General features: G+C 39.0%; 1 protein-coding gene across 4 annotated transcripts in view; it reads left to right on the top strand.

The window, feature by feature from the left end:
* Positions 1 to 254: 254 nt before the first annotated feature.
* The window catches only part of LOC111258766 (BAI1-associated protein 3), a gene marked incomplete at its 3' end in the record, with an annotated part of 21,864 nt that continues 3,511 nt past the window's right edge, over positions 255 to 18,607 (top strand). The window contains 12 exon segments of one of the 4 annotated variants that reach the window (XM_022830279.2): positions 255 to 1,206; positions 9,475 to 9,616; positions 10,177 to 10,334; positions 11,073 to 11,226; positions 13,057 to 13,101; positions 13,311 to 13,473; positions 14,916 to 15,050; positions 15,501 to 15,581; positions 15,757 to 15,878; positions 16,754 to 16,853; positions 17,323 to 17,447; positions 17,817 to 17,955. In XM_022830279.2, the coding sequence (XP_022686014.1) occupies positions 9,552 to 9,616; positions 10,177 to 10,334; positions 11,073 to 11,226; positions 13,057 to 13,101; positions 13,311 to 13,473; positions 14,916 to 15,050; positions 15,501 to 15,581; positions 15,757 to 15,878; positions 16,754 to 16,853; positions 17,323 to 17,447; positions 17,817 to 17,955 (1,287 nt within the window). 4 annotated transcript variants of the gene reach the window in all.

Genomic DNA, 18,607 nt, shown 5'->3' with positions numbered 1-18,607 from the left:
TTATGTTCCGATAATTAGGGAAAATAGGGTTGAAGCCTACAATAATTTTTCTGATGATTTCAAAAGTGGCGCATTTTTCCCAAATACGTTCAATTTAGAAGATCTGTTTATTTGTGGAGGGCTGTCTACTGGTACTGAATTGATATAGGTTTTTCTAAGATAAACTTAACTTTGGTTAGAATTTTACTTAGAAGGGACGTAATGCTATATTTATATAGAGTTCTAGAAGCACTGGGTGACTGCTTCCATGTCTGGCTCAGCATCTACGGTTCTCAACGGTGAGGTGGACTAGAAAAGTAACAAGTGTTCTTATATTAGCAATTGCCTCGCATAGGTTAACAGCACCGAATTAATCTATAAAGTCGGTGCTGTTAACCTATGCGAGGCAATTGCTAATAATATAAAGTCCTTATATAGAATTCTAAACAACAAAAAAAAAAAAAGACTTTTTCGATAGAAATGTTTGCTCATCCAATACCAATTGATGATCCTCTAAACAGTATAAACAAACGTGATTGTTCATTGCCTTTCAGTATCTTACCCAGAACTGGGCAACGCGCAGTTCGTAATTATCAATTAAGAGGTATTACGGTTGACGAGAAATAGTGTATCGATGATAATTCCAGGAAGCGTACAGGATATATATATATATACAAACACGCACATATGCCTAAGTTAAACAAAATTAAGCTAGATCTCTATAGGAAGAAATAATTTCGAAAAACAGACGAGAAGAAATAGGCAAGTTCATTGCGAAATGAAAGAAGGTTGTGGAAAGTCGCAGCGAATATAAACAACTTAGCATTTTCAAAATATTGGTAAGTAACTGAGTTAAAATTACGTTTTAAATCTGTACAACGGAGCATTGGCAGCACAAAGCCTACTATCTGGATGCCTTCAGAAGCTGTTCGAAAGAAATAATCAGCCTTACTGGATTTTAGTGTAGGCAAGTGGGCTTCTCCTGTGTGTCAGTAAACCTTTGGTAGAGTTACGTGCATTATTCCATCAGCATGAGTTCGATCGAAATTGTGTACCTGGCATGAACTGCCATACTTTTCGATGACTTGCATAGTTCTTACAGGTGGAAGGCGTATATCGTTGAAAACTCTTCCAATTCACCATTCAGGCAAATCTCGTAGGCTATCGTGCAATGTTCATCGGTCGCGCACCAGACTCAAACGGGCATCGTCTAACTACAGCTCCTTGGTCAGGCAAGATTTTATCTACTCTATGTAGATGCGATCCTATTTAAAAAAAACCTAAGAATACATTGCGGCTTTAGGCCTCTATAGCCTACTATATCGCTTAGCACTTGAGCAGCTACCTATTGCGAACGTTAGGCGTTCAACCTAACTTAACCGAAAGCTGTGAGGTTTACCTTAGTTTCTTTTAGGCGAATGAGACAGACTTAGGATGCCTATCGTGTACTAATAAAACGCTTTGTAAAAGTGCACCACTAATTATACCTATAAGTTTAAAAGAACGTAGATATTGTATTCTTCTGAAAATGACTGAAGCGGGCTTCTTGAGAAGTTTTTACGTTTCCGTTAGTGGGAGTATTGTCTAGAGATGTTCTCCAAACCAAACGCAATTGCGACTGTTGCAGCTTTACAAAAGTATCTAGCGCATTAGCGAAATAGCGCATTTCATTCAAAATTTTTCTCAGCTTTAAGTAGCCTTAAGACAGACAGAGTAGTATGTTGTCTGATTAGTTAACTTTGTAATCACGCAACGCTGCACATAATTAAGTGAAATGATAATAAAATTGAGGTACATATTATATAATGACGTTCGCTTGCGGCAGTTGCTATCGATATGAATAGATCTGGATTTTTTTCAAAAATTAAGCTAGTAAAAATCGGCACAAACAGGTTAGTACGTCGTTTTGCAAGTGCGTACCGTTTTTACAGTAAAAAAAAATGTGACTGCTGTGAACTTACCAACAATAGCCAAGAGGGTGTACTTAAAATGGGTGCACATAATTGCAGGACGGATTTAGTCGTCTTTACTAAACTGTCGATGTTGGCAAATAGTATCTAATAAAATACAACAAGCCTCTGATTAGGAATAGAGACCGAAAAGGGCACGTGTCATAATTTCGATTTAGTCGATCCGTACGCATCGATGCTCCGGTCAATTGCCTTTACTGTACTACGTGTTATTTACTAGCGTCGTCATTTTTTCGTAGTAGTAACAGTAACAGGTATGATTTGGCAGATACGAGAGAGGAAGTGACTCTCGCCTGCTGTTATCTAAACATATGTCTTAACTCTACGAGGCGTATGCAGCTAGTTCAAGTAACTCTTTCAAAACTTAACAAAGCGATAAAATATAAAGACATATTTAGCAGGCGAAGGTAAAATCATTCTCAATATATCTGGGCAATAAAATTTCGTCCAAGTGAAACGGCTTCACTCTGGGCATTTACATACGAATATTTGAAAACGACGAACTATTAGGCCATTGAAATTAACTGTTGGTAGAAGGGCTTCGTTTTGGCACCTTTATTACCTATAGAAAAAAAACCATGCTATTACCATCTTTCGGTAGTTCAGTCTTTTCAGATATTAGGAAAATATCGCTGTACATAAACGCATGTTTTGTATGAGTACAGTTTCTCAGTGGTCTATTGTGTAAAGCTAAACTGTACCGCCAGATTGATTTCCAAGCACCTGTTGGATGCATTGGCGCATCGATCGATCTTCGAAGAACAATCATGTTCTTCTGTAAACTGAAATCTTACGGAGAACTGGATCTTTATATTAATTATATTTTTCGTAGATTTTATATAATTCTACGGCTCATATATTACTGGTTGCATGATCGAGCGCGTAATATCTTACGAAGGTTTGTCTAAATAAATGCTTCAAATTGAAGTCGTTCCGTTGAAATTTCTGTATACAGCATTGTGAACGCCGCACGTACGACCTCATCGCTATTTACCACATTGAAAACGCATGTTTGCATGTTCACCATGCATGGCTGGTGACGATTTCGTTATCCTCTCCACTAATCCCCCCTGCTGGCTCCCTGCGTGGGTCCTATTCGTTCTCACTGCGGCAGCAGTAGCAGCGGATTGAGTCGAATATGCGTCTTCTGCCACAAACGCAACAGCAGCAGTGGCGGCTCCCTCCTAACCAGAAAAGGCAAAGCGAAGCCGGTAGGGTCTGTCGACTGGCTTCGTTGGCTTCACGCACACACACAACAGAATACGTACACGCATTTGCGGCACTGCGCGCAGTGTGGGAAGACCACGAACAGAAATTGACTGTCTCTACAGAAGAACTAAAACACGGCTGTCAGCTAATGTTAACAACACGCGAACTAGCTGGCGACTCTTTCTGCTTCATTTGTTTCGTTCGTATCGTTTTGTGCTTTCGACTGTGCACCCATCCGAATTAGAAACCTACAGGAATATATAGTTTATGCACGGCGCCAGTGTAAGATCGAAGCCATCAGCTATTACACGAAGCATTATGTGCGTTAGCGGAAAATAATTTCGCAAGAAACAGCAATAGTGATAAAACTTGCTCCAAAAAAAATCCAAGTAAGTATACATTTGGCCTCTATATGTCGGTCATATAATATCGGCAAGAAGACACTGGACAGAAGCAGAGCGCGATCACGTTTATTAGCAGGATAAAGTAACTCCGCTAGTATCCAAGTTACGGCTGAGATCGTGGAATCGATGTGAAAAATAAATGGCGCAGTATATTCCATCTTTCGGGAGGGCGCACCTCCCTAGTTCGTCACCATTGCTACAGACGGAAAGCTTCCGATGAGATCTTGTCTCCTAATTGTCTTGCAGTTACGTCTATGCTTTCCTTTCAGTCGTTGCATATTCTTTTTCCAGATCCTTCAGCGGCTATGTGGCATAGTAGTATTCCGGTGAGTTGTGTATATCAAAACACACCGGAAAGGTGGATATTATTGTATCGGATATGGAGTATTAAGCTGAATTTAGTTTATGTCTCGCCTTAAGAAAATCAATGTTATCCGAAAAACGTGCATCCTAATCGTTATATCATCAGGTCGGTTCGGGAAAATTAAATCGGTAAACTAGAAGGGCGGGAATAATCTGGAAGGGCAATTAAACCGACAACTAACGTTGATGGGAAAAGTGGCATTTCGGCTACGAGGCCGCTTGAATGTGTGCGACTCTCAATGCGTTTACAAGCAACATACTAATGAATATCATAATAATTGATATTAATTCATTAAGGAACTAAGTACGGGAACGTTTCCAGTACTGACTGTTGTGCTTGCTGTTACTAAAAATTACGTACGATTAATTCCAAGCTTAGCTAAACTATTATCATGACAATCATACCTGACATTATTGTGTCAGGTATCATCAGGTTGTGTCAGGTTCATAGCATCAGTTCTCTCAGTGTAACGGTTTTGCATAACCTTCGGGGACCCGTATACTGCCTAATGATCTCAGGGACGGATAAGACGGTTTAGATGGTTTGAGACCAACACGGCTTCATGCAAAAGAAGGATAACGTAGAGCGAATTGGCTGGTCTTAAACGATCTCTAAAGCAGAAAAGACATAGATGCTATGAAGCCAAGTGAGTTCCGCCGCCCTTTGAGGTTTTCGAGTAATTTCTAGGCCTGACGGCTTTCCCCAGAACCCCCCTCAGTTAGTGGGTAATTATTTTTTGTCCCACTACCTAACCCAACCTAACCTAACCCGCAACAGCACCAGGGGAGTATGTGCATTTCGCTTCATACAAGGTTGTGGATCATTCGATGAAATGTGCCGGGGTACGCCAGGCAATCCCCTAAACCTCCTTAAAACAAATCGAAACCGGGTAAGGCAAGGTGCGTCTCGTGTGGGATTTGCCTTCCGTTTAAAGTGTTTCCTCGATACAAGATTATCCGGTCGAACTGACACCGAAACATCTTCAACTTCACTTAGATATCTTTTTGTAATTGACACGGTATTTTTTGCCCGACAAGGCGAGTTTAGCCAGAAACCCCTATATCAGCCATTCAGTGTCCACGACATCATCCTTTCATCATGTTCAGCGCCTTACAAATTCCAGTAAATCCTTAATAAAATTAAGGATAGCTTCCCTTACAAAGCACTGGCAATGAGAAAGACCAGACGCTGATCGAAAATCCGCAAAAACCATTCATAGAGAGGAGAATAAATTGCAGAATATTGCTAAACAATAGCGGCACCAATAGGGTATCACAGTTTACGTTAGTAGGAGGGGTAGATATTACGCATATGTAAATTAGGTACAAAAAAAATGCGTCTATAAACGGATGACGCCAGTTACGCAATGGTCTTCGCTGTCGAATCTTGCTTTTAATAATAATGACCTCTAATTCAAAATATAATAATAATAATAATGTAATAACAGTGAACCAGTAAAACAGAGCAATCGATAATGGGCCTCATATTTAAAAGCCTCGAAGGGTGCAAACGACTGAGGAATTCCTGTCTGTTCCAGGAGAACACCGTGGGCAGAATTCAAAACAAAACGGCAACACAGTTCGTATGTTTGTAAATAACAGTTGCTATAGTTTCCCCATCCAGAGAAAAGTGGAAAACAATAATAATAGTAATCAAGAAGCTGGTCATCATAAATATGAGCGAACGTCGATTTTAGTCAAAAGCTATTTGACTATACGATAGTCTGTTTTGTCATGAATTTTTGAACGAGCGTCCATGTCAGTGGTAAAAAAAAATGCTGACAGGATCGATTAGGAGGCTCGAGGCTGAAGTGCCCATATCATATTCCTGTTTTCGTCATTATTTTCATTGCCCTATTAGGTCGTTTACTTAGTCGTGTATTTATGTGATCGCGTGACTCTATTCTGCTACAAGGTTGATATATATAACTTGTTCCAATGCTATCTGACCCGCGAGCCGTCAAGACACCTCCAAGAACAGCATAAGGCAAACGGTAAAATAATACTACGATGGGTGTCGAAACGAATAGTCAGCATTAGATGTACGCAGGTCGCCAAACGTTGATTCTGTGCAATGCCTATACCCTGTAAGAGCTCGAACTCAATAACATCATGATTAATGTATACATAGTATGGCATACCCAATACCTATTCACTTGAAGATTCGAAATGACGCTTAACTATGTTGGCCGGCCAGATGCTGCTGCAGAGGTGAGGTAGCCGAGCAATTCAAACATGATTTCAACGAAAAAAACAAACACTTAGAATGCGTACAGAGTGGCCCGAATAACGTTAAATCCGAACATCGAGAAGAGTGAAACAGTGTCATTTCGGCTTCAATAACTGCTATTCTTGTTGCTTGTAATGTTTTGTGTTGTTGTTGTTCTTGTGTATGTGAGTATAACAGTGGCTAGGAGCTGGTGGGACAGAAAGCAGCTCTTGCTTTGGCTGACATTGCCTGGCTGCGCGATGACTCAGAAATTGGCTACCTATGCACTTATCGAGCTGGTGAAAACAAGCGACCGATACGAGCGGAACGGCCAACTAAAGCGACTTATGTTATTCGACATTGGTTTCCTCGTGTAGAGAGAGTGAAAGAGTATCGGACGCTTAGCAACGAGATTGAATCAGCCGCTTTTTACTCGTTTGTGCAGTTCGGTTAGAGCTAAGACGTAAACACTTTATGAAGTAGACTGCCTGGAGGGGATATCGCTCTAAGACAAAGATCACAAGCTTACATAGAGACACATAGTCATGGTGCGGCCGAGCCTTCCGAGACCCTTAAGCTATCATGAAGAGTCTCCAGCACGTTACCATTTCAAACCGTTATTTGGTGAACAGTCAATTAATTCCCATGGAGTGTGATGTGCAGCAGAATTTCGAAAGCCTGTAGCGAAGTGACTCATGCCAGCTTTTGTGGTTTCTATGAGAGACATGCTAAGGTCACTGTGTGATGCTTTCTTTGTGCGCTTCGCTACATATGAACTGGACGCTGTTTATGAAATCTGTTTTGTGTTAGTATGCGAAGCCATGCTTTGAAGTGAGGCCGCTTTGACAAAATCCATAGCCTTGAGTGGAATATCAACTGGCAAGTGAAGACCTCACTTTATACGCCATACTCATACATACAGCTCGGACGCTTACGAACAGAGACACGTTAAGATAGGCTTTTGAAGTTAGCTTCAAGTTCATTCACCGCTTTCATTAACTAGTGAAGATTCCAGCGATCAGTTGTCGTTCACGGAATTTATGGGCGTAGCTTAATAAAAGTCGTTAATCTGGGTCATTACGAACATCAACTTAAGATCGACAAACTGAAAGTTAATTACACACCCGTATAATAATTAGAAGCTGCTACCACTACTATTTCATGCTAAATGAATTTATGATGATGGGGAGGGTGGGTGGGGGGGGGGTATAAAAGAAATCTAACGCTGCTGGATGAAGGGACGCGTAAAAAATCTACTTTTCACTCGTTGTCCTTGGAAGTACGGAACTTTCGTTTCCTGATGAATTTTTATAGTGGGAGTTGTATAGGAATATTGAATGATCAAAGGTGGACAAAGTGCTGTGAGACGAACACGAGCACGAACGTAATTAGTCCCACAGTAACAAGCCGGTAAGTCCGAGAAATGCAGAGATTACACTGCCCCAACCAGTTACACGTTATACGACTAATTATCCTCCACTTTCGCTAGTGGCGCCTCGGAAATACGTCCATCTAGAGACATTCGGTTTGACTGGCTGGGAAGCCCAAATGGCTTGAAATGCACATTCGATAACAACTGTATTATAAAAGAATGATTTCTAATAGATAACAGAATTTGTAATTAGGTTTTATAAAGTTAAGGCACAGATATTTAGTGAAATGGTAGTTCGGTGGACTAAAGGGAGCAGGAAAAGTGGTCAAACAACAACAGGCCTTAACCTAAATGGTGGCAGATTCTAATTATTCGAAACACAATTATCATATAAGTGTGAATTGTAAGTGAAAATCTTTTGAGATGAGTAGAACCATATTTTTGTAAGGGCAACTCAAGTAACAATCGTGTGCTTCATCTACGTCCAAGTCCAAGTCGATCTTCAGAAGGAAGGAGGTCCAGTGGTACTTGAAAGTTGGGATTTTCGCAATTGACTGCTGTGGTGGACGACATGCGTTGCGATATTATAGTCGTCGTCTGTATAGTGATTGACAGTCGTAGAAGAAACCCTTGCAGTAGGAGGCGTCTAGTACGGAACAACAGCTAGCTGCAAAAAAGAACGGTAGCAAGCTTGACACAGTCGTCGAAATGCTACCTCAGAAAGGCTCCAACAAGTATAAAAAAAGAGCCCTTTTTGCAGAAAAATTGACATGATACCGTCACAATCGTCACGAGGCGTAATACTGTGTGTCGTCGGCCAAAAAAATCCTTAGACACTTCTTTTTCGAAGAGAAAGGCTTTGCAGGCCGGCAAACTTTGGCACAAATATGCCTTCATCTCGAGATCTGACAGACTAGTTCCGAATATTTCTGAAATATTTCACTATTTTGGGCGTTCAGTGTTTTCATTTTAATTTGTGCTAGATGTTTGTCCATAGATTAGTACTGGTTGTGATAAGTAAATATATGCTTCCTCTATTTTAGACGGGTCCCAATTAATTGAGATTTTTGTATTTGTCTAAGCATGATTTTTCCACCTTGTCAAGATTCTACTTTACCAAATACACGGCTACAGTGAATTCTACAGGGATTATCCAGCAGAAACCGACGTACTATCACCTATTAGTCACTCCTTCAGGCTAGTTACCCGTTAAAGCAGTTGATCGTGACTATGATTACAGTTATAGTGAATGTTACTAAAGACATCTTTATCATGATGACTTCTACCTTCAGAATCATACAGATAGCGAGAGCTCCAGATATAGACCGACATGTTGAGCCCTCTACGCCATGCAACTATATATAGCAAATATAGAAGTCTCGCAGATGTATTAGTAGTGATTTACTTTATAATGAATACATATGATTATGCTAGGTATGTGTGCACGTGAGATATCCGTCCAGGTACTACCCGGTAGCGCGTTTGCCCATCGGCTAAGATCTGTGCGTTTCAGCAGCACTCCGCGCACATCTTAACTAGAGTGGCCCCGAAGTCACGTTCAACCTCATGGTCGTTTAGGGCCAACGTAATATAGACCTATAATACTTCTACTTGACTGGCGTTTTCTTTTTTGTTGCGCCGTTGACAATGATGTTGTGCTGTTTGTCATAGGAGGTAAGCTTGAATTAAGCTTTTCGGTGATGCTGACTCTTAAAACTAGAAAATATGTTAATAAAGCTTCCAATGAACGAAGGTAAATTCATCTGAATGCTCTAATAAGAATAATATTTATTATTTTAAAAGCATATTATCTCCTTGCTTACCTCAAAAAACGATCATTCGAGTTATTATGTATATTTGGAGGCGTGTGCGATGTATCTGCATCAGCATCTATACAGACTAGCAAGATCGAACTGAAGATGATGCTTGTGTTTGTTGTACGTACGATACTTTTGGAATACATTTTAGGACAGACCAAACCTTAACGGTCTCGCGATATCAACCCTTTACTTGGACGAAGTAACTGAGGAACGTGAGGGCGTACCATGGACAACGTTTACGAAGAAGCTCTTTATTCCATCATGCATCGCATCGGAAGAACTGAGCACAGGTTATCTGAGTACAATAGCATCTGCTTAATTAGGACTTTATTTGAAAAAAAAACATAACATTTATTTTAGGCTTCAGGAAGGCTATATAGTGCTAGGATTTTACGGTAGAAAAAAACTTTCTGACTTTTCAGTCAGAACAGTGACAAGCAGTCAGTAGTGTTGTATACCCATAACAAGAATTTCTGTTTGGATTGATACGCTGCCTAATTTGGTACCTTTATCACAGTTACGTTAGAAAAAACTGCTTTTTTGCAAAGTAAACCTAAACATTTCAGGAAAATGGTTACAGTAAATTCTGTTTGGTACCATATTGAAATATTATTGGGGCAGTTATGTATACTTGTTTTAGGGAACTTAGGGCGCGTTAGAGTCTAACAAGTTATCACGACAACAAAGCGGTCAGCTCCTTAGTGGATGTTTGATTATAAACTGACCGTAAAGGGGCACAGAAGATACATCGACATACACTTACCTAAAACCATTTTAGCTTAAAAAAAAGGTTGCCCCAAACGAGCACCACCAGTCTATAAGAACATGCCAATTCGTCTCGGTATTTCAGGAAGGAGGATTTGTACTTCTTCCTCAAGGACGCTTTTGCCGTAGACGATGAAAAACACTTTGAACTATTAACTAGTGTCGGACAAGAGAAAAAACCGCAAAGCTGTATTGACGTACTCATCGAGCGAGCTGAAAACCTGATTGCCAAGGATCTAAATGGTTAGTTTTGGTTTTTGGTATCTGTTTACCTTGTTTATCCAGTGGTGCTTTTGATGAAGACCGGTACAATGCATATAAACAGTATGGAAAAAATAAACATGATGATATTATATAAGTATGTATTGTGAAATTAGATGCGTGAATACACGCTAAATAAAATAGACCTATGATTAGCTCTGCAAATTTATCGCTATCTGGTGGGCCTTCTATTTTTTATGCCGTTATACTGTCACCTCTGCGTTTCTGTAGTACCCTATGAAACGTGAACTGGTCGTAGCTGTTATCTGTGGTTGTACTATGATGATAGTACTACACTGTTTAGTGCACCGACAAAGGTAATCCAAGGCATTCACTCGTCAATCGTTTCATAGCACCAGGTATAGGTAGCAGAAACGTCCCCTGCATAAATTCTATCTATTTTTATTAACATAATCGATTGATTAAATATGTCCTAGTGATTCTCCAGTGATCCGATTTGTCTATATATATGTTGTTGTTTAGCCTTCTAACAGTTACTGTATAGATACTAATTTTTTAACCGCAATGTTCATGAATAGAAAATAGAATACCGTCTGGAGGGTAGGTGTTGTCTAAACACGGCAGACGACCAGAGTAATTTAGGATCAAACATCTATTCTTCAATTAAGAATGAATAACACTCAATGGAAATATTCCCCGTGAATGGCCACTGGAAACAATACACAAACAAATTTAACTAATGCTAATTTATCTAAACAGGACTTAGTGATCCGTACTGCATGTTGGGAGTGCAGCTTGGAGGGGGCGAATATACCGGCTCGTGCGATTCAAATAACATTCTAGCGAAGCAGGTAGTAACTACGACGGTGCAAAAAGCTACTCTTAACCCCGTTTGGCAGGAGAAATTTACAATGTAAGTCATATATATAAAATCAACTCGTAGATTTATATCGATGACGTACAGCTTCAACCATATTATTTTGTCTATTAAGACGCATTGCGAGTTAGTTTGCTTCACCAAAATCCCTTTTACTTGCTAACTATCGTGTAGCACAACTTCGAAGACCCAGTCAAATGTAAGTCACTTTTTAAATAAACCGCCACTTTATGCTTTCTTAAGATAACTCCTTTCCGGTTCTCCATATATTTCATTTTTTTTTTCTCATTCAAATTATACGCTATCACGATTGTTACGCTAGTATGATTCATGGCGGGTAAAGTTAATCAGACCAATTGGTGATCTTTTATTCAGCAGACCTTGACTGCAGAATTTACCTTTGTCTGATAAAAACTTAGGAATACTAGGCGTGTCCATAATGCCGCTCGTAAGCAATACCCAATGATGATTTGTTGACTTTGAGCTGTGGCATGCTCTCATCGTACACACAGTAAACAATAACATTTTCGCCTTAGATAATACCCACTTCCTTTTATCTGTGCAGTCTTTCAACTCTTTTTGACCTTTCAACGTTTTGGACCTAACCGCTCGACTATATGCGGTCTTAGCTAATGAAATTTGCTCCAATATGGGGCCAATACAGTGCTTCGTAGTGGAGATGCTTATGCCTACTAACTACCTAATTAAAACCGTATGGGTATTGTATTAATAAACATTTGAAAGGGGGAAGTTGAATGGGCCTTTGGTTTGTTACAAATGATTTGTTGATATCTGAAAATCTGCTTAGATAATTCTCAAAGAAAACAAAGGAGTGTTATAAAAGCGAAAACACGAACGTACATTTTAAGTAGAGGTGTTTCGTGCTTGAGGAAAAGTGGGCTAACACCTGAAGCATTTTTTTTTAACCGTGAACCTATTAATTTCTACCCTGTAAGCTTATTCCTTTTTAACAGTAAATCAATACTGAAAGCCTGCTTAGTTCTTGAAAGACATGTGTCTATTTGTCGTGAGCGTTGAAGCTTCTGAGAGCCAAGCAACCAATTTCAAATGCATTATGAGTAGAGAGTATAATAGCATTCTGGCTGATCAACTTGAGCCATAAAGTTAAAATAGTATTTCTCGTCATTTTGAAATGAGCCTATAGAAATGACTATAAAATTTACTATCATGTATCTCTGAGCTTTTCGCTCTGACATAAGCCTGAAATGCTCATTTGTTAGTTCTTGTTATTGCTCTACGGAAAACAACAGCGCACAAATGGAGAGCAGGACTATGGCGATTGAACATTATAAAAAAAAAAAAAAAAAAAAGTTAAACCCATGTTTTTTAAGATTGAATAATAATGCTGTACGCTTTTGTTGATTTTAAAGTCTATAGTGAAACCTTTAAGGTGGACCACATACCTCCTCTTGAATAGAATATAAGATAAAATGGCAAACTTATTAACTTAAGACTAATTACATCAATAATATGTGTTTGCTTTAACAGTTGTTAACTAAACAAGTTAACAATATAGGTTAATAACAATATAGGAACCAGTGTTTAAACTTGGTATCTTTAAATACCGGACTATCTCCAAGTCATTCAGCTAAAACAAAAGTAATACCATATTTGGTCTTACTCATATCCAAAAAAGATTATATAGTATAGTATTTCTTCGCTTCATCGGTTGAATTATAAGTTCCGTACAACTTCTTGTACTATGATAGCTTATTTTTTTTCAGTTTCAATTTTTTCGTTAACAGTAGGTCACGCTTCCTGGAAATAAAATATAGTAGGTGGGCCTGAGTAATTGAACCTATATGCGTTTACAGTATAAATTAACAACAGTTATATGTCTTGCAGGGATGTGGATGACGTGCTTTCGGATTTGTTTCACCTTGATATTTGGTAAATATGAAATCATCAAATCGTTCTATAAAATAGGTCTTTTTGTTATAAGTCCAACTAGATTATTTCATAAATGTGGTTATTTTTATGCTATGTTATACTACTAATTACAATACAGCTGTTTTGTTTAATTCTGTTCAGAAAAAAAGAAAAAAAAAACAGTTTTATCATTCACATGGATAATAGTTGAAATTTTTCGAATTATAAAGGGACGAAGACGCAGAAAAAGGCAATATTGTGACATCTGCATCGAAGGTTATAGAGGTCTCGTCAATAAAAGGCCTAGGCCGTTTCTTCAAACAAATAGCCCAGTCTACGAAAGGAAGCGATGCTCAAGACGACTTCCTTGGCTGCGTTACAATACCGCTAAGGGTACGGTTATGACTTTCTACACATTAAGTAAAGAAACACATGGCTTGCTGAAACTGGGATTTTTTGCAATGCACTGTTTCTCAGTCTATATGTGAAATGAATTTTTTTTATGTCATTGTTAGCGGTTATATTTATTTAATGTAAACACTATTCATAGCCAATACTACTTAAATTCAGGGCTTAAGCCCTTGTCAGGCTCGTCTGGAATACTTTGCAGTTTTGCCAATTCCGTCTTGATAGCATAAATGAGGCAATCGACGCTAACACGCCAAGATGACTCTTTAGATTCTCGCCTAAAAACGCCCCCATACGTAGTATGATCTTCAGATCTGGCATATTGCTGCAAACGGCCGGCTTTCAGCACGAAACAGAGTAAATAGGTCCATTTTTGAATCAGTACGGCTCGAGCGTGTCGCTATGTTTAGTTCGCAAATACGTTATCGCTATACTGTCATGGAAAATCATGTTGAAACATGTAGTTCTATTCAAACAACCAACCCGGCATTAAGCGACTAGTAAAAAGCCCCCTTTTTTACCTTTCATTTATCCCTGGTCGCAAATGCCTTGTGGAATGCGCAAGTAAACCTCGTTGCTGATACCCGGAATAGGTATGATGCTATGACGTCTCCTTCACTGGCCTCTACACGCTAAGCATGAACATGAAGCCGGTAAATTGCTTTGAAACTTGTTAGGCGCTTCCTTTGTATCGTGAGTAAGCCAACGATCATTATCGCGATTTATTCTTGCATTAATATAGATAGAAAGAACCAACGATGGCCTGTTTGTTGTAAGACAATCGAGCAGCAAACGACACTGACTAAATGTCGTAGTCTTGGCGTTCTCAGAAAGCATTTGTTCGATTTCTGTGGCATGTTACGTGTATCTGAGGTCTTCGTGAATAATTTATGTCATCATAGCTTCACTCACATTATATCTGTTCGTTAACGACCTGGAAAGGGCCGATTTATTTGCCATATATATTTCAACGAGGTGATGACCTGGCTACAGGAGTCGTCCAAAGTGGGAAAGATTGCTCAAAATCGACCGACTTCCAAATTGCAGGAATGACGCGCTGCCTTATCACAAACTGACGGGCACCCGAAATTAGATGGGTTACCCGATATAAACGATAGAAATAAATAGATAGTCATTTTAAAGTCTACACCAATATGAAATAACGGGACTACCTGTATGCTAAAGACGTTGTGTGTTCTAAGCATCAAATGATACAATTATTTTTTGGATTAGCTTACTGTAGCATAGAACCTGCCGCCAGCATCCGGTGAACAGCATATAATAGGATGTTTACAACCTATTGTTAGGTTGTGATCAAATATTGAGGTACTTATAATTCAGTCTTCTGCTTTCCTGAATACGTATTTTATTAACGAACTCCAATATCTTTGAAATCAGTGACCATCTTTCTTGCACTCTAATTGCAGGATATTCCGGGTGGTGGCACGAGCGGCTGGTTCGATTTGACGTCACGTTTTAGCAAAAGCGCGTCCGTGCGTGGCCGGGTAAAACTCGGTCTTGCATTTCGATGCCGACAAAGACGAGGCAAAGCAATTACCAATGTATGTATATTAAATCATATTCTATTTTTGTTTAATTTACTATGAATATGCCCAATGTGTACAGTCGATCCGCGATGACTGTCGAGAGAGGAAGACTCTCTGTTAACTGTGTAGGACTATAGCTCAGGTGCTATGATACTACATCGCCTAGTCATTATTTGATGGGTTTTTTTTTTTATCGTTTTACTCCTACGAGGGACAGACTCTCTCCCATCGTTGCGTACACATTAGTTGTGAAATTTTCGCACGTATTATCGATGATTCGTTCCCCATGCTCCACATTGATTAACAGAGACGAAATCATTCAACGCTCTAAAAAATGCTGCAAGAAAAGTATTTTTACTAATATTGAATGATAATAGCGCAGTGGATAAGCTATGTGCATCAACCTGTCCAGTGGTATGAGATACTGTTCGCTAGAGAAAAGTATTATTTCGATATATATTGTAGGAATATGATACGGAGGATTCGGTCGACTTGTATGAGACCCTACTTGCCGTATTTTCGGAACATCAGCTTCGACATACAGAGGTGAGCCTCTCATAGATATCCGATATATGTAACTGAAAAACAAATAAAGGAAAAAAGCGCTGCGCTAATATCTGCGACCATTCAACAAGGGCATCTAGTCTTGCACAGAATACAAATAATTGACCGGCCCTTGAAAGATGGCGACTAGTTTTAAAGAATATGCCCTTACTTGCAGTCATCTTCAAGCTGGTCTGGATTTATCCCCGTCCAAGCGACGACTATCCTGGACCAGTTCGCTATACAACGCAATGTATCTACGTTACAAAAAGCCCTTTCGAAATGGGTTGTATTCTGCAGGCAAGTATATACATAAGTTCTCAATACCTGATTATCGATTCGCAATAATAGTAAATAAATACTGCAGCCTCTGGTTGTTAAATGCAATATTTAGAGTAGCGCGCTGCCTCGTGGCTGCGAAGTTCCCTTTAAAAAGATGTATGTAATGAACTGCTATTGCATCACGTTATGTTGGTGTAGGTCGGAGTCATAGTCCTAAAGATGATACCCTTTTCAATATGTATTAGTCCTATCCTTACCGCTAGGTCGCAAAGCACCGTGGCCTAAACAACTGTCTATTACAACATGACCGAATGACCCTTCTTTAAAATTTAACAGATTTAAAGTGTCATCTGTAGAGAACGTCCAGTTACGAATCGCATCAAAATATGCGGCACTTAAAAAAAAAATTCGTTATTTTATGTTTGGGGTACAGACTCCATTTACCGTTGTGCTGTTACTACTAAAATTTATTTAAAAAAAAAATAACGTGTGTACTTTCTCCTTTCGGAACACGATTATTGTTTCCTTATTGTAGGCCGATTGTTGTTTATGAAGCTGGTTTTCGGCTATAAATACGATAGGTTTTTTTTTTTATTATTTCATAGTTCGACCCTTTGCTCCCGTGAAGTGGTCTTTAATTTTTCACGATATTTGTTATAGAATATCAGCATAATATGTTATAGAATACAATACGATGATAATAGAGCTTAAACCATTTTTCTCAGCATATTGTTGAGAACATACGCTCAGCCTTAGGTGTTAAATATTTGGCCTTACCATTAGTATTATGTGATAGTTCTGGAATATTTAGAACCTAATAATGCCTTAACCTAAGGGGATGCGGCAACTCATTTTAATAACACGGCGATTTATGTAGCGTTACTTTATTCCAGGATCAACAGAGAACGCCAGCTCAACTTTTTGCTTCTAGAAGAAGTTCTGCAAGAATTGAACTCGCGGTGGCTTTATGCATCCAGCTGCACACCTCAACAGGTAAGCTTACATACAGAACCTTTGTCTAACTTTCTGGGTTATGGCAGCTCACAAAGCAGCCCAATCAATTTGTGTTGGAAGTATTTCTTGGACAAACAACATGTCGACAAAAGTGAACAACTATGTTCTACACTGCCGCCTTTCTGGCAGCGGTAGTGATTAACCAGTTAGAACATCCTCCTAACTTAGCTCCAGTTCCGTCGAGCCGAATGAGTCTATATAGAAATTCTAGGGTCTAATCAATTTCTCTCTATTAAACTCCTATATAGTGGACACTATAGGGCATTGAATTTTTTACGAAGCTCCTATGATTCTACTCTTTTTGATAATGAGGAATCTCACAAATACCACGTTCATCAATATCGTTTTAATTAACAAGCGGGTTTGCGGGTTCGCTTCACTAGACGTACTTGAACATACATTTTACGTACGATACGAAAGATGTTGATATATTATTGTTAATTCTCAGGAGTCGAGTTTATTTGCGTCATTCAAGGAGTTCACTGAATATTGCCTGCGTCTTTTGGCTAAACATCGCGAAGTCTGGCCGCAGGGCACTGTTCGGGGACAAACGGGCATGAACTATATGCTCGAGTAAGTGTGGTTCGTCAAACATCTCTATGCTGATGCCATGGTCTACTAAACAAATCCCTTTGAACAGTGAAGGTCTTCAACGGGCCTATGAAGTTCATACCTTTATAAACTCGGAAATTGCTAAAGCTATAAAAGCTGAGTCGGGCTACCTGGGTTGAGCATCATTCTTTGCTAATATTTGAATTCAGTGAGGTTTCATTTTGTAATCAGTCTGAACTGCTACGAATTGAAGCTGTACACTACATTTTCCCTCCGTAATAGTAATGTTATTTGCGCTTATTTTACATTAAAAAAATTACATTCGCAAACGCGTGCGCTTTACCGGTAAAAGAAAACAACAAAAATAACGTTTAATCTCATCCTAACTAGGTGCCTAGGGATCATCAGACGAATGTCTGCTCTTCAACTTGCTACCGATTCTATATCCAGTTCGCTGAACAGAGCAAATGATCAGCACACACCAAGCGAAATGACAAACCTTTCGGAACAGATTGAGAAGGCCCTTGGGGTACGTTTGCTTTTTAATGGTTTCATAGTTGTCTACAAGTACAAGAACCTATAGGTAGCTTGCAATAAAACTATAGGAAATAACTTGCAATATAGAAGGTAATATAAAGTATGTAACCATTTCCATGAAATGTTCTCACGATTATCAATATTCAGAGCACGACACTACGTCATCAATACCATAACACAGAGAAAAATTTTTATTTATTTGTTTAATTGGCTGGCTGGCTGTCCTTATACCAGTTCGACTGTATAATGCCAAGCAAGAAGAAGTTCCAAACACTCTCTAGTGCAAAGCTTAGGAGTAATTATCATAGTCTTCAAGCCAGGCAATCCGCTTAAATGTGATAGTTTGCATTAATTTTAATAAGAAATCGTTATTACCACAGATGATGATTCACATCCTTGTAAACACGTCACCCATGTTGGTTCTAAGCCTTTGGGTGATTCTGCCAACAAATCTCAAACATCAATCTGTTACTTTTAATATATCGTTTTATCGACTAAGACCGTTTGGCTGTATAAACGAGTTCTTCTTGACAAAAATCGTCTGCTACAAACAGTAGAACTCGGGTGATGTAGTCCACGTCATGAAAACCTGTTGTTGCATAAATTGTTTCAGGCTTTTTTTTTTTTTTTTTTTTTTTTTTTTT

Source organism: Varroa jacobsoni, unplaced genomic scaffold (genome assembly GCF_002532875.2).
Source record: "Varroa jacobsoni isolate VJ856 unplaced genomic scaffold, vjacob_1.0 scaffold_260, whole genome shotgun sequence".
In the NCBI taxonomy this organism is placed as follows: domain Eukaryota; kingdom Metazoa; phylum Arthropoda; class Arachnida; order Mesostigmata; family Varroidae; genus Varroa; species Varroa jacobsoni.
The sequence above is the reverse complement of the archived record's forward strand: the minus strand, read 5'-3'. Positions and strand labels throughout refer to the sequence as shown.